Here is a 23,901-nt window from a genome sequence, read left to right on the forward strand (position 1 = left end):
AACTCTTTAAGAAAGCACCATACAGCTTTCATAGTGGTTGCACCATTTTACACTCCCACCAAATGTTATGTCTTTTGAATTTAAAAAGCCTGTGTTTATATCATGTGGCTAGAGTAAAACGTTATTTTAAAGTGTAACTTCATTCCCTTTCTTCATAATCATTTAGTTTTTTCCGATTCCTTCTAATTTTGTGAGTAAATACAAATGAGCTCTGGTGGCCAAGCCCACACAAAGTCGTATTACTAGCTCAAAGAAGTGCCTCTCTGGTTTGAATCCACAAGCAGTTCCATGGGAGAAAGATAGGCACTCTCCTCCTGTGCCATTTACTCTCTTCTATGCTTGCTGATCATTTAATATTCTGCCCAAAGCATCTTTAAATATTGCAACTCAAATTTGTTCAGTTCCTTCAGCTTAAGAAATGCTGAGTTCAGCCTTTTTTTTTTACTCCTGCTCTTTGCACATTTCATTGTAATAACTTTTGTCTTCCTGCACTGCCCTTTGACATCTTCTGTTCAGCTCCTTAATTTATTTATTTCTTCCCTTTCCTCTGGCTTCTTGGCATTCTAGTGCAATATTCAGTCTCTTCTGACATCCACCTTGGTCTTTTCTTCCTTCTCTTTGTCATGACCTTTCGCATTCTTCATAGATAATATTCTTGATATTCTTCCACAGCTCATCTGGTCTTTGCTCATTAGTGTTTAAGGCCTCAAATCTGTTCCTGAGATGGTTTTGAAATTCAGGTGGGATATACTCAAGGTCATATTTTGGTCCCTGTGGATTTGATTTCATTTTCCTTAGCTTCAGTTTGAACTAGCATGAGAATTGTTATACTCTGTTCCACAATCAGCTCCTGGTCTAGTTTTCACAGCTGATATTGAGCTTCTCCAGTGATTCTTTCCACAGACATAATCTATTTTATTTCTGAGCATACCATCAGGTGAAATCCATGTGTACAGCCTGCATTTGTATTTCTTATGAAAAGCGTCCGCAATGAATAAACCATTGATCGTACAGAATTCTATCAGTCTATCTCCAGCTTCATTTCTGTCACCAAGTCCATGTTTTCCAACTACTGATACTTATTCTCTGTTCCAATTTTTTACTTGCTATGCATCAAAAAGCTGGACAATGACTAAGGATGACAGAAGGAGAATTGATGCTTTTGAGCTGTGGTGCTGGAGAAGAGTATTGGACTGCTAGGAAAACAAACAGATTCATCCTGGAGAGGGTTATACCAGGCTGCTTCTGATTTCTGGAGCAGAGGCAAGGATTCTGAAGCTCTGACATACTTTGGGTATGTAGTAAGGAGGGAACAGTTCTAGGAGAGGAACATCATTCCTGGAAGGGTGGAGAGACAATGCAAGGGAGGAAGACCATTGATGAGATGGATTTATTCAGTGACTGGGGTAATGGGGGGTAGGTATATCAGAGACGGCTGTAGTACAGAGTTGCTATGAGTTGCAAAAAACTCAATGGCACATAACTGCTTTCTGAAACTGAGAAGGAACTGAAGCACTTGGTGCAGAAGGTCAAGAACTGTAGTCTTCACTATGGATTGAAGCTTAGTATCAAGAAGAAAAAGATTCTCATCATTGGGCCAACTGACAGCACCATGATAGATGGAAAAAGAGATTGAGGTTGTTAACAGTTTTAGCTTGCCTGATTCCACAATCAACATTCATGGCACCAGCAGTCAGGAAATCAAAAGACAAATTGAATTGCACTAGGAAAATCTGCTGTCAGAGACCACTCCAGAGTACTGAGAAACAAAGACATAAGTCTAGAGACTAAGGTGCACCTGATCTAGGACATTATGCATCAGAGAGCTGGACAATAACTAAGGATGACAATAGAATCAATGCTTTTGAATTTGTCGTGCTGGAGAAGAGTCCTGAACATACCATGGACCACAAAAAAAAAATGGATAGGTCTGTCTTGGAGAGGGTGAACCCAAGTTTCTCCTTGGAGACTAAGGATTTTGAAGTTCCATCTCATATACATTGGGCATGTGGCCAGGAAATACCAGTCCTTGGAGAAGGACATCTTAGATAAGATGGCTTGATACAGTAACTGGGGCAATCGGGTTAGGTGTCAGAGTGAGACTGGCTCAGGTCAGGGCAGAATTCAGGCTGTTGTACATAGGGTCACTAGGAGTTGCAGATGACTCAATGGAATATAACAACACAACAGCAAAGCCTGATGGAGATCAGCTATGTACAATTAGACAGCAATGAGTATGTGAGTTATACCGCAACTGCCAACCACAAATATACTTTTCAGAACTTTTCATTTTTTTTTTTCACTTAACGCTCTCAGAGTTTAAGAAGCTGCTGTGGCTTTAGTGGTAAGGAACTGACTACCACTCAAAGGCACTTAGTTGAAGTCTACCAGATGCTCCATCAGAGAAAGATAATCTCCTCTGATGCGATTTATGTTGTTATGTGCCATCGAGTCACCTGTGACTCATAACAACCCTATGTACAACAGCCATAAACCCTGCTCTATTCCTGGGCCAATCTTATTGTCTCTGACATACCTACCCCCATTACCTCAGTCACTGAATCACTCCACCTCATTGAGGGTCTTCCTTTCTTGAGCTGTCCTTCCACCCTCTCAAGCATAACATCCCTCTCCAAGGACTGGTCCCTTCTTGCAACATGTCCAAAGTATGTCAGATGAAGCTTTGCCTCCAAGGAGTAGCCTGGTTTAAACCTGTCCAAGATGGACGTGTTTATTCTCCTAGCAGTCCATGGTTCAATACTCTTCTCTAGCACCACAGTTCAAAGGCATCAATTCTTCTTCTAACATCCCTAGTTATTGTCCAGCTCTCTGGAGCATAGGAAGTGATTGCAAAGATCATGGTCTCTATCAGACACACCTTGGTCTCCAGATGGACATCAGTGCTCTGTAGTACTCTGGAGAGGTCACTGGCAGCAGATTTTCCCAACACAATATGTCTTTTAATTTCCTAGCTGCTCATGCCAAGAGTGTTGATCAAAGAGCCAAGCAAACTAAAGCTGTTTATAATCTCAAATCTCTTCACCATCCATTATGATGGAATTTATAGACTATGAAAATCTGGTGGAGGGTCATCTATGAATTGGTCCCAACTAAATGGTATGTAAGAACAACTGTCACTTATGTCTAAGTCAGAGATTGCTCATTCTTTTAGTTTCTTAGTATTGCACCAACGACTATGTAACCTTATCAGTCCTTTACTATTTAGGCTACAAACAGTGCTGCAGTGACTAATCTTTTACATTTATCATATAATAAGTATAACCAGAAGTAATTTTGGGTTAAAAGGTTTAAAAGTGTCTTTCATGTTGGAGAACTGTCAAACTATTCTTTATGATGTAACAATTTAAAATGTACAAGAATGCTCATTTCTTTAAATATTCACTAAAGTTTAATTGGTTCATAATAAGAAACACAAACTTCATTAGTTCACTTACCAACCTAACTAGGATAAAAATCTCTTGAACATTTAACCAATATTTGAGCAGGTCTCTCACTGGGAGGAAAAAGGTATTAAAAAGGTAACCTTTTGGCATAGTCCTTCTGATCATTCTGCTTTAAGGGATTATAGGCAAGTGTAATGATGACTCCCAAATAGAATACCGCTTCCACACAAGGTGGCACACAAAATTTGATAAATCAGAGCCTTTCGAATTACTTTCTTCTGCCCAATGTGCTAAATGTTGACGTTTATTAATAGCTTACGATGACCAGAAGAAAGTCTTCATTTGGGGAAAAGGTACTATGTCCTAAGAAGTGATGCAGCAAAGAATTTGAAGCTATGTTCCGAAGTCAAAGAAATTTTAAAATCTGTATCAATCTGATTATGATTACTGCTTAACTATATTTCACAAGTCAATTTACCATCACAAAAAGGTACGTATTTGACAAGTGTGTACTAATTCTGTATTTCTGGTTGAAGAGAGAGGTTGAAAACCTAGAATAAACGAATGAATGGAAGAATGAATGAATATAAATAGATAAATTCTCCATATACTAGTTATGTAACATAAAGTCAACTACAACCCACAGAGGCCCTATGATCAATGGTTCTGACCTTGCCCAGGTAGAGCCCACCTGTCTCTGTCAAACCTAGCCCTACTGACAGAATAACTGTCAACCCATCTGTATCAGCTACAGTTTAAGTTTCTTCTGTCAGACTTTTAACTATATAGTGTTTGCCATTTTAAAGATGTGAAAATTATGGTTCAGTGACATTAAAATCATGTCACAGTCAAAGCCTCATTTTTGTCACCAAGACCATACTACCATTCCTTGCTTGTTTTAAACTTTTGCATTTCAGTTGCCAATTATCATTAATGAATTTTGATTGCCTATTTGGTCAATTGTGGACTGCAAGATCTGGCAAAATTTTCCAATTTCCTCCTCTTTGGCGTCTGCTGTAAGAGTGTAGTTTTAAATAATTATGATATTAACAGGTCTTCCTTGACTCACAACAAAGTACTTCATGATGGTGGTGGCTGTTGTTGTTAGTAGGTGCTGTCAAGTCATAGACGACTCATAGCAACCCTATGAACAAAAGTCTGAGCACTGTCCATACAAAGTGGATGCCACTCCTGCTTCCAGGCTTGTTTTAGTCAGGAAGCTCCAGCAAACACTGTACACCATGGTTAACCATTATCATATTTGACACATGAGTGTTAGAGTGTTTAGCATCACATCAATCACAAGTTACCTTTGTACAGCAATGCACAGACCAGTTCTATACCACCTAGAAGAATGTTGGACAGGAAAACAATTTGAACCTGGCTGAAGGCCGCAGATGAAAATCACCCACTTTCAGCTTGGTAGCATAACTTTCTGTCCACTAGGCCAACGTAGCTCTATGTCGCCGTTGTTATTGTTGTTAGGTGCCATCAAGTCTTCAGGACAGGACTTAAAATTGTTGTTAGGTGCCGTCGAGAACTTCAAGATAGAATTTGAAATTGTATCTTTAATTATGAACATAACCTCATTTTTCTGTTTATTTCCAACATAGTATTCCATGAATGATCATTACAAAGACAGAAGGGGGGGGAAAGGACTAAAATGGATGTCAGAAGAAACTCTGAATATTGCACTGGAGGGCAGAGAAGCCAAAGCACAAAGAAGAATTCAAGATACTAAAGAGCTAAACAGAAGATTCCAAAAGGCAGAATGGGATGACAAAGCAAAATATTACAATGAAATATGCAAGGAGCTGAAGTAGGAAAATCAAAAGGGACGAACTCCTTCAGCATTTCTAAAGCTCAAGGAACTGAAGAACAAATTCAAACCTCAAGTTGCTATAATCAAGGATGCTTTAGGCAGAATATTAAATGATCAAGGAAATATTAAAAGAAGATGAAAAGAATATATTGAGTCACTGTATCAAAAGGAATTGTCAGACACAGAAATTTCATGAAATAACGTATGAGCAAGAGCCTATGGTGATGAAGGAAGAAGTTCAAGCTGCTTTGAAAGAAATAGCAAAAAAAAAGGCCCCAGAAATAGATGATATACCAATTGACATATTTCAGCTAACAGATGCTGCCGTGGATGTGCTCACCAAGTTGTGCCAAGAAATCTAGAGAAAAACCACCAGGGCAACTGACTGGAAAAGATCTATATTTGTTCCCATCCCAAAGAAGGGTGACCCAACAGAGCATGGAAACTATAAAACAATATAATTGATTTCACATGCAAGCAAGATCCTACTGAAGATTATTCAAAAACGACAGGAACAGCACATCAGCCAAGAACTGCGAGAAGTCCAGGCTGGGATTAGAAGGGGTCATGGTACTAGGGATATTGTAGTTAATGTTAGATGGATCTTGGCTGAAAGCAGGGAAAACCAGAATGTCTATCTGTGTTTCATTGATTATGCAAAGGTGTTTGACTGTGTGGATCATAACAAACGGTGGCTGACTCTTGTGGCTTACTCTGAAAAGAATGAGCATCCCAAAACAGTTGATCGTTCTAATGAGAAACCTATACTTGGACCAAGAGGCAGTAGTCAGAACAGAGCAGGGTAACACTGCATGGTTCAAAATTGGGAAGGGTGTACGCCAGGGATGCATCCTGTCTCCATACCTTTTCAACATGTATGCAGAGCAGATTATCCGAGAGGCTGGGCTCTATGAGGAGAATTGTGGCATCAGGATTGGTGGAAGATCTATTAACAATCTCCGTTATGCAGATGACACAACCCTGCTTGCTGAAACTGAGGAGGACCTCATGCACTTGCTGCGAGGGGTCAAGGACTGCAGCCTTCAATATGGACTGAGGCTCAATGTCAAGAAGACAAAGATTCTCGCCACTGGACCAATTGGCAGCATCAGGATGGATGATGAAGAGATTGAGAGTGTTCACAGTTTCAGTTTGCTCGGCTCCACAGTCAACACTCTTGGCACCAGCAGTCAGGAAATCAAAAAGCGTATCACGATGGGAAAGTCTGCTGTTAGGGACCTCTGTAAGGTACTCAGGAGCAACAGTGTCTCTCTGGAGACTAAGGTGCGACTGATACAGGCCACGGTATTTGCAATCGCTTGTTATGCATCAGAGAGTTGGACAATGACTAGGGAGGACAGAAGGAGAGTGGATGCTTTTGAGCTGCGGTGCTGGAGAAGGGTACTGAATGTACCATGGACTGCCAGGAAAACAAACAGATTCATCTTGGAGAGGATTAAACCAAGCTGCTCCTTGGAAGCAAGGATTCTGGCGCTTCGTCTGACATACTTTGGACATGTTGCCAGGAGGGATGGGTGCTTGGAGAGGGACATCATGCTTGGGGGGGTGGAGGGACGGCGAGGAGGGGAAGGCCCTCTATGAGATGGATTGATTCGGTGAGTAGGGTAATCGGGATGGGTGTGTCAGAGGCGGTGTGGTTGGCACAGGATAGAGCAGAGTTTAAGGCTGTTGTGCATAGGGTCGCTATGAATCAGAAACGACTCGATAGCACATAACAACAACAACAGTAATCTGGAAAGTTAACTAGCATTATGTATTGTTATATGGCATGAACCTTGCTTAAAAAACTTATTAAAAACTGGAATTTACATCCTATATATCTTCTGCTGGAAGCTTAATATAGTAAGAGAAATAACTGCAAATTTATGCTCCAACTGCAAAATGTTGTCAATGTTTCTGTCTGTATCCTCAATTCAGAATCAATGCATAACTGACTCAACAGCAGGTTTTCAAAGGCAGAAAATAGTACGGGAGGACATTGCCCATCTTTCTCCCACAGTGCAGTTATGTTGAGTGGGCAGCAAAATTACCACTAAGCCACCGCTATGCTGACTCCCTCCTCCCATATTAATTGCATAAACAATCATTAGAAATGAGTTACAAGTGCACATTACTATGTTGCTGAAAACTAAAAACCTGCTGCTATCAATCTTTGTTCAACTCAGTGACTCTCCACTGAGTTTCAGAGGACACATATCTTTATGTGGGAAGATAATGTGAGGAGACTGCCCATTTTTCTCTTCTGGAGCAGTTGGTGAATTCAAACTGCCATACTATGGTGTAGTAGCCCAATATGCAACACAATATGCCATAAGGCTCTTTACTAGAAGATTAAATAATTAAAATGACTTGGAATTATTACGTAGATAGAAGAGGAAATATTTATACTGACACCTGTAAAGAATTTCTGCTGTTTTACAAAAATACAATTTTCTGTCTACAATGACTTTTTATTTGGTATCACAAATACAATAAGCCTCTGATTATATGCCTATTAAAATAAATTATTCTCAAGAAAATGTCACTGTAATTAAGGTGAGAAATAAAGATTTATGCACTCTAATAAAGACAAAACAAATGTTTATTAGAAACATCACAAATTTAATGTCAAAGACATTGAATTAAAGTATAAAAATTAAACAACACATGATTTGAACATTAAAAACCATAACATTTCTTACTCAAACAACTAAACAATGAATATCAAAAACTCAAATGAAGCAGAACTATAAAAACTTTAAATAAGTTAACATCAAATTATAATTCTATAACAAATAATTATTAACAAAAATATTTATAGTTAGTCTCAAGGACCACAATGGTAGACTGTTTTTCCTTTTGCACTGCATAAAATCTGCATCTTAATCTTTTTGCCTCATCATTTCTTTCTTACATAATAGCTACTTTTGGTTAAACACTTGCTTTAATCTCCAATACAGATAGTGATCCTTGGTAATCAAATCCCATGTAACCAATGTCTACAAGTATTTTAATATCCATGAAGTGCTATTTAGTAAAGTTATTATGCAAAAATAGCAAAAACTTCTGAGTTCTAATACCCGCTCAGGAATTAGAAGCATTTTAAATTTCAAAAGTTTAAAAAGAACAGAAGTTCACTATACCTTTATTAAGAAAAACTACTGAATAACTTTTTAAACTTTGCATCCACAAGTTTTACAACTGCATGTTATTCAGAATTGTATGATGTCTTTCCTCTTTCAAATAAATATACATTTATCTTTATAAAACCAAATGTGCAAACCCGATTCTAAAATAAAACAGTATTTTAAATTGCATGCTTTACAAATAAATTTTCATACTAACGTTTACAGTATTTCCTTCAGAAGAATGAGGACTGACTGGAGATATACAGTCGCTGTCCAACATGGCTGCCATTAGTAAATGATATTGTTGGCGACAAGGGATAGCTTGAATAAGAGTAAGGCCTTGAAGTATAAGGAAGCACGCTGGGAGTCCCAGAAGAGAGGGTAGCACTAACAGGGAAAAGACTATTTATTGAGCTGTGACGAAAATTGTAGTCTGTAAATAAATACATGAACAATTATGCTGCACATATTTATGGGTATTAAATTTAATTCAAAGAGACAAAGCATTAAAACTATAATCACATTTTAACATAATGTTCTAACTTACAAATTCCTGATGATACTATATCGTTGGCAAAGACTGTTTTCAGCATTCACTACAATGTAAATCCTAAATTTTACCAGTCACTATTACATATCCTTCATTGACAGGATGCTTCAGAGATCTTACTAGAATGAATTTTCAGATGTCTATTGTTTCATAAGGGCTTCTGTTTTCCTTTAATATTTTTTGTTTTTTGTATTACAGAAAAAGAGAAACTGATTTAGTTTGTTCCACAATAAAACTTCTCTTTAATCTGGTTCTAAGGCTAAGGAGTAATCCATGAAGAAAAAGCTTAAAAAAACAGCCAATTCATATTTGCTTCCTTTTATGAAACTCTATCAAACCAGCAGGAACATTCACCTGGACTTTATATATATTTGGTGTAAAGTAGCTGTCCAATATTTCATCATTTAGATACTACTATAAACTAGTATACAACTCAACACACCAATTGAACATTAGCATCCTACTGGTACAATAAAACAGTAAAAATCTTTATAAAATAAACTTCAAGAAACCATTATCAACTTAAATACCCAAAATTAAACCAAATTGTTAAAAATACAATTATATTTGAAATATTACTGTTCCACAATAAACATTCATCTTACGTGCCAATAATTTCCTGCTTCATTAATTGTAGCATTTGTAAAGAGTGCATATGTGTGTGTGTGTGTATATCAATGACCAAATGTGTAAATCCTATGTTTTCCAAAACCTCAACTATATTCTTTAGTGTAAAATAAGCCAAAGGTGTTAATGGATTTAAAACAATTAATTATAAAAGTTATGATGTTATCTAGAAATGGAAGAAAGGAAATTTGGTCATCTAAAATTTAGTTGGAGTGTTGTTTTCCCTTGTAATATTTTCCTGGGTCTATAAATAAGGTAAAAAATATATGAGCAGTAACTTAATGTTGTCATGAGGTATAATATGTTTAGCCAACAGGAATGAGATCAACGGCAGGAGAGTAAGGTCAAGCAACATCAGAAAGGACCTAGTTAAGAAAAGAAAATGGGGAGAAAAATCAGTTAAACATAGGCTTAATTTCTAGAAATGTAAAAACTCTAATTTGAATAAGTTTATGATGTTATTATTTTTTATGAATGGTAACTATCTACAAAAGCAGCATACACCAGAAAGACATAAATAAATAGAGTTAAAATAATGGCACTATTTCCAAACAGGACAAGAAACTATTTGATTCCACTAGCTTTTTTTAGCAATCAAAGAAAAATTCTAGGTATTAACAGGTGAGTTTTCTTCTTTTCTTAAGAGATCTCACTTTACCTGAGTATGAATAGAAATATCACTGTCCCTATGGCATTTTGGAATAACTATTTTTTAACAATCTCACATTGATTCCCTCCCCTCAAATATAAAGAAGCAAATTTAAGTCAATTTACTAATGACTTCTCTATAATGCATATACATTTCCAAAATTTAACATGTTATCATCTATAGCATTATTTAGAAGAAACATTTTAATATATTTCTGCAGCTACATTTCTTTATAATAAGTGGATTGAACAAAAAAATCACATTGGCTCTGGGTTTATATTCAATAGATAATACTCCCTTATCAGCAAATGTTGTTGTTATGTGCCACTGAGTTGCTTGCGACTCACAGCGACCCTATGTACAAGAGCCATAAATGCCGTTCTACCCTGTGCCAACCTCGCCGTCTCAAACACACTCATTCCCACCACTCTACTCACAGAATCGATCCATCTCATCAAGGGTCTTCCTCTCTTGCACTGTCCCTCCACTCTCCCAAACATGATGTCCCTCTCCAAGGACCGGTCTCTCCTTGCAACATTCTCAAAGTATGTCAGATGAAGCTTCAGAATCCTTGACTCCAAGGAGTATTCTGGCTTCACCCTCTCCAGGACAAACCTGTTTGTTCTCCTAGCAGTCCATAGTATATTCAATACTCTTCTCCAGCACCACAGCTCAAAGGCATCAATTCTCCTTCTATCATCCCTATTCACTGTCCAACTCTCCGATGCATAGCACGTAATTGCAATGACTATAACCTGGATCAGGTGCACCTTAGTCTTCAGCATGACATCGTTGCTCTTCAGTACTCTTGAGAGGTCCCTCACAGCCGACTTTCCTAATGCAACTCATCTCCTGATTTCCTGGCTGCTGTTACCAAGAGTGTTGACTGCAGAATCAAGTAAACTAAAACTGTTAACTATCTCAATCTCTTCACGATCAGCAATGTAAACAGAGAAATTACTTTCACAAGACTTCTCAAGGAAGTGAGTGTACTAACAGAGCTTAGAAGCAAAAACCTCTATTTCTATACTGAAAGCTTTTCCTCCCTTTTATCGTGATCTAAATAGAAGTTTACAGATTACATTGGCTTTTAAAAAGCTTTTTCATTTTAAACCAACCCTCCCCCCAGTAGATAGTAATAAAAAGCTGCACTGCAATCCCCAAAACATGCAGTTCAAATCCCATAGTGTTCTGTGGAAGAAAAAGTAATTTTTACAGCCTCTTCCTGTGCCATTTACACCCTTTGAAAACTCACTGCAGGGTCAGCTATTGGTCAGTATGAACTCACTGGCACATGACTATAATCCAGTGCTGCATTCCTGAAGGACATTAAATGAAAAAAAAAGAAATAAAACCAAATCAAAGTTGATCAAATCGACTTTAGAAACCTTGGTGTTATGGTATATACTACGTTGCTAAGTTAAAAGATCATTGGTTCAAATGCAACAGTTGCTTTATGAGAGTGAGGTGAACAGCATACTCCTATAGAGTTTTACCTCCTTAAAATCCCAATGGCAGGTTATCAATACAAGGAACTGACTCAGGGTTAGTGGATGGTTTGGGGTTTGTTTTTTATTAATTCATCCACTTATAATCAAGAGAGAGAACAAAATCTCAAGTTATTAAAAATATTAGGAAACAAAAAGTTTCAAAGATAAGCTTAAGGCTTTACAAGTATTTCAAAATTTAAGTGTTCTTAAAATATAACTATATTAAGAAAAACATGTATACTATCAAACTCTCACATCACTGAATCAGAATCAATTTACAGCAGACCCTCCACTCAGTTACTGCACTGACTGAAGTCAGCAGCACAATTTCCTATGGACTAACCCACAAGAACTTGGATAAGTAGACAATACATTCTAAAATTAAGCTAATTGATAAAATGCATAATTATAAATAAAATGAATAAAAAGAAATACTTTTTATCCGGAAACCCTATGAACCTGGAGAAAGGATGACAGTCACGCAAGTGGTGAGGACTTTCATTCAAAGGGTCGTTATGAGTCACCTACGATTCGATGGCACTTAATAACAACAACATCATAAAAAATAAAAACGTATAAAGCCTCATAGAGTTTTAGGAAATGAGTTAAAATCCTAGCATATACTTACTTGCCACCCCTCCCCCTGATTTTTCTCTCCAATGAACTCTTCAATCATACTGTCTGTCTAAAACTGTAATGTGTACTCCCTTTTCCCTCATTAAGGAAATGAGACAAAACCAATTTCAGAATTTAAATTTTACACTAAGTGGTATTTAATTAACACTATAAATTGAGGAAGAATTTATACACAACAAATTACTTTTGAAAACTAAACACAGATCCATGTAAAATCAACACCCAAAACATAAAATATATCCATAGACTTAGAACTTTCTTTGTGCACTTCTACTCTACAGTCTTTTACTCATGAACACCACTTTCTAATGTCTAGCACCATGATAAAGTTTCCTTGTTCTTGGAAGTGATATACATGGAGCATATGTTTATATATTCAGCAACTTTCTATCAACACAACTTCTATAATTAACTCAGATTATCATGTGCTAAAATGACATAGAGGTCTCTTAAGATGCTGAGTAGTATTCCACTGTAGATAAATACTTAAATTGTCACTAAAGTGTGAAGACCAGATGATATCAAGAATACCATCGAGAGGGAATACAAAAAAGTCATTGTAAAGAGAGAGCAGAAAAAAAAGACCAAAATGGATGTCAGAAGAAACTCTGAATTTTGCACTAGAGCACCGAGAAGCCAAAGCAACGGAAGAAATTAAGGAGGTGAATAGAAGATTCCCAAGGGCTTTGTGGGAAAGTATTATAATGAAATGTGCAAGGAGCTGGAGTCAGAAAATCAAAAGGGCTGAACTGCTCAGCATTTTTTAAGCTGAAGGAACTGAAGAACAAATCCAAGCCTCGAGCTGCAATATTTAAGGATGCTTTGGGCATAATATTAAATGATCCAGGAAGCATTAAAAGAAGATGGAAAGAGTATGTAGTCATTGTACCAAAAGGAACTGTCAAACACAGAATTTCATGAAACAACGTATGAGCAAGAGCCTGTGGTGATGAAGTTCAATGGCATACAAATTGACATATTTCAAAAAACAAAAACTGCATTGAATGTGCTCACCGAGTTGTGCCAAGAATTCTGGAGGGCAACCACCTGGCCAACTGACTGGAAGAGATCAGTTAGTCCTATTCCAAAGAAAGGTGATACAACAGAGTACGGAAATTATTGAATAATATCTCATGCAAGCAAGATTCTGCTGAAGATTATCCAAAAATGACTGGAACGGCACATCAAAAGAGAAATGCCTGAAATGCAGGCTGGGTTTAGAAGAGGCCATGGTACTAGGGATATTACACCAAATGTTAGATGGATCTTGACTGAAAGCAGAGAGTATCAGAGTCATGTCTATCTGTGTTTCACTGATTATGTAAAGGCATTTGACTGTGTGGATCACAACAAACTGTGATACTCTGAGAAGAATGGGAATTCCAGAACATTTGATTATGCTTATGCAAGATCTATACTTGGACTAGAAGGCAGGCGTCAGAATAGAGCAAGGAAACACTGTATGGTTCAAAATTGGGAAACGTGTATGCCAAGGATGTGTACTATGTCTATCTTTTCAATCTATATGCAGAAAAGATTATCCAGGAGGCTGGGCTCTATCACGAGAAATGTGGCATCAGGATCAGAGGCAGACTCGTCAACAAACTGCATTATGCAGATGACAAAACCCTACTTGCTGAAACTGAGGAGGACATGAAGTGCTTGCTGCAGGTCAAGAACTGTAGCCTTCAGTATGGATTGAAGCTAAATATCAAGAAAAAGATTCTCACCACTGGGCCAATTGGCAGCATCATGACAGATCTTGAAGAGACTGCAATTTTTAACAGCTGCAGTTTGCTTGGCTCTACAATCAACACTCTTAGTACCAGCAGCCAGGAAATGAAAAGATGAATTGCATTTGGAAAGTCTGCTGGCAGAGACCTCTCAATGTACTGAAGAGCAACAATGTCAGTCTGGAGACTGATACAGACCATGGTCTTTGCAATTACTTGCTATGCATCAGAAAGTTAGACAATGACTAGGGACGACAGAAGGAGAATTGATGCCTTTGATCTCTGGTGCTGGAGAATAATATTGAACATACTATCGACTGCTAGGAGAACAAACAAGTTCATCCTGGGGAGGGTGAAGACAGGCTGCTCCGTGGAGGCAAGGATTTTGAAGCTTCATGTGACATACTGTGGACATGTTGCAAGGTGGGATCAGTCCTTAGGGACATCATGCTTGGGAGTCTGGAGGGACAGGACAAGAGAGAAAGACCTTCGGTGAGATGGATTGATTCAGTGTCTGGGGTAATGGAGGTAAGTGTATCAGAGACTGTTAAGACTGGCACAGGATAGAGCAGGGTTTAGGGCTTCTGTACATAGGGTCACTATGAGTTGCAAGCAACAAGACAGCATATAACAACAACAACAACTATAAATAAAGGTGCTACATGTATTTGTATGCAAATATGATTATGAATTTGTTTTAATACCTACAAGTGAACTATTTATCACAGTGTAGCTAAGACACAGCCCAATAGTTCTCCAATGTAATCATTTTATATCCATACCAGTAAAATAGTAAGAGTTCCAGATACTCCATAATCTCATCAACATTCACCACTGCCAGTCTTTCATTTTAACCAGGCTGCTCCTTGGAGGCAAGGATTCTGGGGCTTCATCTGACATACTTTGGACATGTTGTAAGAAGAGACAGGTCCTTGGAGAGGGACAACATGCTTGGGAGGGTGGAGGGACGGCACAGGAAGGGAAGATCCTCGATGAGGTAGATTGATTCAGTGACTGGGGTAAGCGGGATGGGTGTGTCAGAGGCAGTGCAAATGGCACAGGACAGAGCAGAGTTTACGACTATTGTACAAAGTGTAGCTATGAGTCTAAAGCAACTCAACGGCACATAACAACAACAACAACAACAATGAATATGAGATGAAATTTTATTATGGTTTTAATTGGAATTCCCTGTTTGACTTATTACCCTTTTGGTGTTTCTTTGGCAAAATGACTGCTTAAATCTTTTGATAATTTTATTAGTTTTTTTATGTTTTTAACTGTTGATTCTACTTTTTAAAATTCATTTTTTATCAAAATCATAAATGGAAATAAGATTGAAATCTGAGAAGTTTCTCATTTGAACATCTGGTTCATTAATCACAACAAGGTATAGAATTCTACTTCTTCTGATGACTGGAAAAAAGAATTAGCTAAAAAATTAGCATTCCTATTTCTAGGAAAATGTTATTTCCCCCTGAGTAGGATTTCCTTGAAGAAAGACATTATGCTTAGAAGGATACAGGGTCAGCATAATATGAGAGGAAGACCTTGAATGAAATGGACTGACACAATTACTTTGGCAATGGGGCAGACATGTCTGAGGACAGATTGGCTCAGGGTAGGGTGAGAATTGTTCACAGAATCCCTGAGTAGTAATTAACACAATGGCACCAAAAAATTATTGAGGAGGGGCATCCACTTCTGAAATAGCTTACCTCTGGAAATTCTTATGAACGTGGACAAACGATGAAATTTACACAAGTGTTCAGGTCTTTCATTCATTGGGTTGCTATGAGTCATCTATGGCTTGATGGCACTTAACAACAATTAACAACAACATACAGACAGCTCTGTTGGCATAGTAGATAGAAAGATATACTACCAAGCCATAGGTGGATGATTTTAATAGCAGCCCTCAGACCTGGTTTTAATTGGTTTTGGTCAAACATTCTTCTGAGTGGTACAGCACTGGTCTGTACACTTGCCGTACAGAGGTAACTCGTGGTTGCTGTGATGCTGAACACGGTGACACTGATGTGTCAAATGCGATAATGGTTACCCATGGTGGAGAGTGTTTGGTGGAGCTCTCCAATTAAAACAAGTTTGGAAGCTGAAGTGGCATGCACTTCCGAAATAGGCTGCCTCCAGAAATTTCATGAACATGGAGAAATGATGGAAGTTAAACAAGTGTTCAGGTCTTTCGTTCATAGGGTTGCTATGAGTCGTCTATGGAACGATGGTACTTAACAACAACATTTTTAAAAAGTTCTCTATGATTTACTCTTTCTTAAAGTACTACAAATGTTTTAATATATTAAATTTAATCGACATTAAGAATGAAAAACAGTCTTAACCTTATGTATTAAACTTTATTAAGGAGTAATAGCTAAGAGAAGCCTGAAATTTAGATCCTAAAGCTGTATCTAGAATAATAACCATTGCACCACACTGACAGAGGAACAAATGTAAAAGACAGGTTGCATATACACCACACACCAGCCAGGTCTGCTGTCTCTCTCACTCACTGATGTCAAGACTCAATAGTTGACCCTTCAGCAGGCGTGTGAGGCTCTATATCACACAAGAGTAGACTGCTCATTTTCCCTCTTGATTGTAGTCTAGTACTATGCTACACTTGATGTGTAGTAATGTAGTAATGTCTCATACCTTTCTCAGTCCAATACAAGAAACAATCCAGTAGTGAATACTGCCAACATGAAGGAAGCAATGAGTATGCTGACTTACAATTTCTTATTTTCTTTTGTTAATAAAATCATCTTCCCTATCTTAACACAAATATCACAGATTATTTTTTTTAGCTGATATACTCAGGATTTAAAGTGAGTTCAGAGAAAATGTCATCTCATATTAAAGTTAGCTATTTGTTTCTGACTAGACATTCTTTAGGAAAAAATCCATTCGAAGCTGTATTTTCTGCATAATTGGTTACTTTCTTCTTGTTATTAGCTACGTGATTTCTTTTACTTTCAGCACATTTTAACTTATAAAATTTGGTAGTATATATCACTATTAATTCCAGAACACTTTCATCACTCTAAAAGAAAACTCTTTATCTATTAGCAATCACTCCCCACATTTTTCCTTCTCGCCCAACAACTACTCATCTTTTTTAAATAGTGCTGTGTGCTGTTGAGTATTCAGAGGCAGTAGTAGCACAGGAGGCGCAGCTGGTGAACTGGAATTAAACACCCTTGGGACTGTAGCACAGCCTCTTAGCAGGAGGCCATGAGAGTTATTTCATATAAATTCAATCAAACAATTCTTGTTTTGTGGCTCGCTTTCAACCATGTTTTTTCTGCCAGAATATTATTTTTTATATGAATATGCCCTATTTTGTTCATCCATTCATTAGGTGATGGACATTGAGCTTGTAACATTTTATGATGAATAATGCCTCTATGAACATATGTGTACAAATTTTTGCACAGAACTATGTATTAATTCTCTTGAGTAAATAACTAGGAATGGAATTATTGGGTGATATGATAAGTGTGTGTTTTACTTTTTGAGGAACTAGCAAAACTGTTTTCCAAGTCAGCTAAACCATTTTAACAGCAGTACATAGGAGTGAAGCATCTATCTTTTAATCCCTGAAATACATTTCTCCAAATTTTCATATATAATGAAACATTTCTTCAAATTTCTAAGGAATCAAAACTGAATTTTTTGGAAAATAAATTCCTAACTTTACCATTTTACTAATTCAAGTTTAAACATTCAATCATACTCAAAAGTTATCTTTCAATAAAACCACCAAGAGGCAGTCATCAGAACAGAGCAAAGAGACATTGCATGGTTCAAAACTGGGAAGGGGGTCCGCCAGGGATGTATTCTGTCTCCAGACATTTTCCATTTGTATGCAGAACAGATCATCCAGGACACTGGGCTATATGAGGAGGAATGTGACATCAGGATTGGTGGGAGATTCATCAACAACATGCGTTATGCAGGTGACACAACCCTGCTTGCTGAAACTGAGGAGGACCTGAAGCGCTTGCTGCAGAAGGTCAAGGACTGCAGCCTTCAATATAGACTGAACCTTGAAATCAAGAAGACAAAGATTCTCACCGCTGACCAACTGGCAGCATCAGTATGGATGGTAAAGAGATGGGTATAGTTAACAGTTTTAGTTTGCTTAGCTCCACAGTCAACACTCTTGGTACCAGCTGCCAGGAAATAAAGAGACTAATTGCATTTGGAAAGGCAGCTGTTAGGGGCCTCTCCAGAGTACTGAAGAGCAACATCAGCCTGGATACTAAGGTGTATCTGATCCGGGCTATAGTTTTCACAACTGTGTGCTATGCATCGAAAAGCTGGACAATGTCTAGGGATGACAGAAAGATAATTGATGCCTTTGGGCTGTGGTGCTGGAGAAGAGTGTTGAATATATCATGGACTGCTGGAGATCATACAGGCTTGTCCTGGAGAGGGTGAAGCCGGGCTGCTCCTTGGAATCATGGATTCTGAAGCTTCATCTGACATACTTTGGACATGATGCAAGAAGGGACCAGGCTTGGAGAGGGACTTCTTGTTTGGGAGAATGGAGGGACAGTGCAAGAGAGGAAGACCCTCGATGAGATGGATCGATTCCATGATTGGGGTAGTGAGAGTAGGTGTATAGGTTTGTCAGAGACAGTGAGGTTGGCACAGGATAAAGCAGGAGTTAGGGCTCTTGTATATAGGGTCACTATGAGTCATAAGTGACTCAACAACACATAACAACAACAACACAACAATACATTCCCAGAACATAAAATTTCCTGAGTTCAAACACAGCGACAATTTTAAATATACATATAAAATATCATTTAAATAGAATTATTTATTATTTGTCAGTCCATATTTTCTGTCCCAGTATGGATAATCAAGGACCTAAATACAAAAAACAGAGGAGGAAAGTATTTTCAAAACTGCTAGTTTGCACAAGATAAACAACCCAAATGAAAAATGGACACAGGATATGAACAGATACTTTACCAAAGAAGACATTCAGATGGCAAACAAACACATGAAGAGACATTCAAAATCCCCAGCTCTCAGAGAGATGCAAATCAAAACAGCTAGGAGATATCATTTCACCCCAGTAAAAATAGCAAAATTTAACAGAGCAGCAGACATCAAATGCTGGCAAGCTTGCCGAGAAACCAGAACCCTTATTCACTGTTGGGAGGAGTGTAAAATGGTGCAAATCACTATGAAAGGCAGTATGGCGCTTTCTCAAAAATGTGCAAATAGAAATAACATTTGACCCAGCAATTCCACTACTAGGAATATATCCTGAAGAAACCAGAACTTCCACCCAAGCAGATATATGCACACCCGTGTTTATTGCTGCTTTGTTCACTATAGCAAAGAGCTGGAAATAGCCCAAGTGCCCATCAACAAATGGATGTATAGATAAGCTGGAGTATATTCACACAATGGAATATTATGCAGCACTGAAAAACAAAGAACTTATGAAATACACAAAATGGGTGACCATGGAGGGCATTACACTGAGTGAAACAGCTCAGACAAAAAGACAAATACTGCACAATGCCACTATTATGAAACAAGACTGATATGGGGGTTGGGGAAAACAAAGAAAAGGGATAAATAATGTACACTTCATTGAAACAGACAAGGGAGAGAACTGTATAAAAGAAACATGATTAGGTATTACCAGCATGACAAGAGTCTAGAATAAGAGATGCATAGTAAAGTGGTCTGGGGGTGGGGGGGACTGTGTAACACTGAAAAAACTTTTTTCCAAAGAAAAAAGCAAACTGGGAGGGAGGGGGGGACAAGGAGAAAAATGTCCTCCAACAATGAATGAATGGAAATTCAGGTTCTTTATAAACTTTCACTAAAATCTAAAAAAAAAAAAAAAAAAAAAAAAAACCCCAACCCTGCTAATTTGAAAAAACTTCTGACTGGAACACATATCAGCAAGTTTTGTAGACAACTATGAATATGTTAATATTAGTAATAGGTGATTAGATAAGAGAGAAAGCAGGTTACTGCTTGTGACTATTTCCTTAAGACATACTACTGGTTTGTTAGCTCTCAGTTTATTTTTACTAAAGCAATGCTTTTCAGATTCAATTTTGGAAAGCTATTATCTGGTTCCTAAACTATTTTTTTTTATTTACAACACATTTTTTCACAAACAATTTTATAAGGATAATTTGAGCTTTGTCGTTTTCTATGAAACTTCCAAAGTCTTATGACAACTATTATGAACAAAGATTTGTCAGAACTTTTAAACTATTTACACATTATAATTTAAATTTTTTTAAATAATCTTTTCAAATTAAAAAAGAAAAACTCACAAAATAATGTACAACAGGAAGCAGAGCCATATGCTTGAGAGAAGAGTAAAAGAACTGAAGTGACAGTTTCACAGAATTTTACTATGTCAAAACTGATTCAACTGTATTCTTTAAATACGTATATTTTATTTTGCTTCAGTTATACATCAATAACCAATAAAACAAATTCAAATGTTTCTTAAATTAACTTCAGTTTCTCAACCCACATTTTCGTATCACTTAAGTACTTCAAAACAAGAATCCTTTAGCCAAATGCTCATCAGGGGAAAAATTAAAAAAGAGTAACTTAGGTGTTTAACAGGTGCTCTATAAAGGTGATTGCACTATATGCTAACAGACATTATGATTTTCCAAGAGGAGCATTTAGTACAGTTTTTGTGACTTAGTTTCACCTTAATAAAAAAATCAAGGCTGTATACAATAAGTCAATTCAGACTTACAGCAACAATATATGACTGAGTAGAACTTCTCTATAGTTCCTGGTTATAAATCTTTAAAAGAGGTAAGTTGCCCATCTTTTTCCCATAAAGCAGCTGGTGGATTGGAACAGCACACTTAGCAGTTTTATAAGCAAATGCTTAACCACTGTACCAGCAGAGCTCCTTTATTTCATTTTAGCCACCACTGTCAAGTCAATTCAGACTTAATAGTGACTCTCCTTGGCATTTCCAAGGCTATCAATCTCCATGCAAGGAGATCAACTCATCTTTCACCAGTAGAACAGATGAATTTAAACCCTTCCATTAGCAACACATTTACTGAACTACTGGCTACTTCACTGAACTGTGAAAATCCATCTGAAAAGATTTCCTTTTTCAGCCCACTTGACTATTCATTTGCTATTTCTTATAGACTTGGTCTGCTCTTTATAAACTCCCTTAATTTTTTTTGTTTATATGTAAATATTCTAGCTAAGAATTCAAGGACACATTAAAAAAAAATCATGAGCAAGGGCAATTTATACCAGATATGCAAAGCTGATTGACAACCAACATAACTTACTATATAAATAAAATTAAAGAACCATACGATAAACCAAATTGGGGGGGGGGAGGTTGCAAGGGAAGGCATGTGACAAAATCTAACACTCACTCTTGATAAAAATGTTCAGCAAAACAGGAATAGAAGGAATATTCCATAAAGGAATGTAAGGGCGCATCCATCAAACCAATGGCCAGCATTATTCTCAACATGGCCCATTAGTCCTTTGGACTATTTCCATGTGGCTTTGGTTTTCTTTACTCTTTGCTCTGGACTAGGGGAAACCAATTGATGTATCTTAGATGGTTTCTCACAAGCTATTAAGACCCAAGTCACTCTCTCCAAAGTGGGATATAAAACAGTCTTTGTGGACAATGTTATGCCACTTGGGCTTGATTATATCCCAAAATTATGGGTTTGAGACCACAAGCCGATTGATCTATCCCTTCAGGTGCTTCTGAATGGCACAACTTTACCCTCTGTGTCCTCTACTACACTCATGGATCTAGTTCATTTAAATACATATGTAGAAATATCCTCTATTAAGCTTCTATCTTTTCAAAGTGTAATCCCATTATCCTTCCCACTGCGATTCAGCTTGAGAGTCCATTCATGTATTCACTTATAACTTAGTATTACTGGAAGGCTGCATATGTAATAGCATTTACTCTTCTGCTCTTTCCAGTGTCTTCCTTTGCCTTTATTATTTTATGTTAACATGTCCTTTATTATTTTTTTTCTTTGAGAAGAATTATAAAGATGACACATAATTAGGAAACATTAAAACACACAGACATATAACCATGAAGAGAAAAGTTCTTCAGATATTTTGAACACACCAATTACAAACTCAAATTACTTTAGAGGTCAAGTAATAACAAAATAAACAATTTTAAGAGACTCAAATGTAAAAATAGCAAGCAACTATATAAATTTAGCTGCTGATTAAAAAACTGAAGAAACCAAGTAAACCACATTTACAGAGTCCAAGTGTTACTGTATTAATGGGGTAATAATAATTGTGTCAAGGAACTTCTTAATGATAGCTTCCAAAGCAATCTGAAAAGACACAGCAGTGCAAGAAGGAAAGTTCAAATCTGAGCTGCAGCAATATATAATTCAGGATAGCTAGAAAGCTGTAGCTCACTATGTAGACTTTGAGGATATTGACACAGTGACTGTAACTATGGGTTCACACATAGCCAACAATTGCACAGACTGGGCAACGCTTCATTCAAGAGGTTCCTTAGGAGTTGGAACAAATTTGATAGCATCTAACAATAACAACCATACAAAACTATGGATAAAAAAATGAAGAGAAAATCAATGTCTGAGAAGAGAGAGAAATTCTACAAGTTTTACTTATCTTTCAATTATAATACAGCTAGCTTTTATAAACATTTGATGTGTAGTTTTAATCCATAATAATAACCTAATATTTACTCAGTACTTATTAAGTACTTATTAAGGTAATACTCTAATTGACAAAACTAAAAATATAAGGTCAGGACAATTTAATTTAAACAGCAGTGGGGGTTTTTTGTGGGTTTTTTTTTATTAAATTAATTTATTTATTTTTCATTTCAATGAACATCTACAGAAATTTTGGAATTCCATTCATTCATTGCTGCACCCTTCTCCCCGCCCACCCCACCTCCACAGCAGTTTTATAAGCACAATCATTACTTCTCTTTGAAAGAAGAAAAAAAGTTCGTACACTATGCCTTTTGGGGGTCGGGGCTAAGAAGATACTAGGGCAAAGTATATATAATTCAAAGACCCAATACATGATTGCTACTCAGGGAATCCCAATACTTTTCCTATTTCTTTATAGATGTGATAATGAGTTCAAGAGAGTAAAAATATTTACTGGAACTAGAAAACACTTTAGCTTCCTACAAAAGCTTATCTTTCTTGGAACCATGGTTCAAAAAGTTAAAAAGGAGTCTCAGACAATAAAATGTTTTCATTCTAATTATGCTAGCAATAGTTTTGTTAATAAGGTTGCAAAACCTCAAGTCCATTTTTAGGTAGTTTCAGAAATGCTGGTAAAACTACATGTGATACAACATCTACTCTCAGTGGTTTAAGATGTGCATACTAGCTAAAAGCTATGAGACTGCCACAGAAACCAGGACAACTGCTAACATTTTGCTAAATTTGCTGAAACTTAGAGTTACAGATATCAAAATACTACCTAAGGGTTTACTGAAAAATCTTTATTTCCTTACAACCATAAGAATAATTATAAGTGGTTTTCTCAAAACCAAATAAAAAAAAAATAACCCCCAAAGACTTTTTCTTACCTGTTCATTTTCTCCAAATTCTTCTACACAGGTCCAGGCTGAAGAGATTGTGTTCCCTGTCTGTAAGCAGTGGAGACAGAAAAGAATTGATCTTTAGAATAATGTATTCCTATCTTAGAAGTGCATGGAGCCCTTGATAATTTTAGTCAAAATTACTTTTAACTAACAGATGGTGGGATGGGAATTAAGAGAAAAATAACCAAGTCATAAACAGTTATTGTTCTGAAGTTCTGCAAAGAC

The 23,901-nt window shown here is 37.0% G+C and overlaps 1 protein-coding gene across 2 annotated transcripts in view; it reads right to left on the reverse strand.

Moving 5' to 3' along the window:
* Positions 1 to 7,831: 7,831 nt before the first annotated feature.
* Positions 7,832 to 23,901, reverse strand: part of RBM46 (RNA binding motif protein 46) — a 62,171-nt gene continuing 46,101 nt past the window's right edge. Inside the window, exons 4-5 of one of the 2 annotated variants that reach the window (XM_006884455.1) lie at positions 23,662 to 23,721; positions 9,746 to 9,896 (exon numbers count right to left, since the gene is read on the reverse strand). In XM_006884455.1, the coding sequence (XP_006884517.1) occupies positions 23,666 to 23,721 (56 nt within the window). In that variant the 3' untranslated portion in view covers positions 9,746 to 9,896; positions 23,662 to 23,665. Of the gene's footprint in view, positions 8,788 to 9,745; positions 9,897 to 23,661; positions 23,722 to 23,901 lie in introns of those variants that run through there. The other variant, XM_006884454.1, reaches the window with a different exon arrangement.

Source organism: Elephantulus edwardii, unplaced genomic scaffold (genome assembly GCF_000299155.1).
Source record: "Elephantulus edwardii isolate Elephantulus edwardi_28Jun2011 unplaced genomic scaffold, EleEdw1.0 scaffold00034, whole genome shotgun sequence".
NCBI lineage: Eukaryota > Metazoa > Chordata > Mammalia > Macroscelidea > Macroscelididae > Elephantulus > Elephantulus edwardii.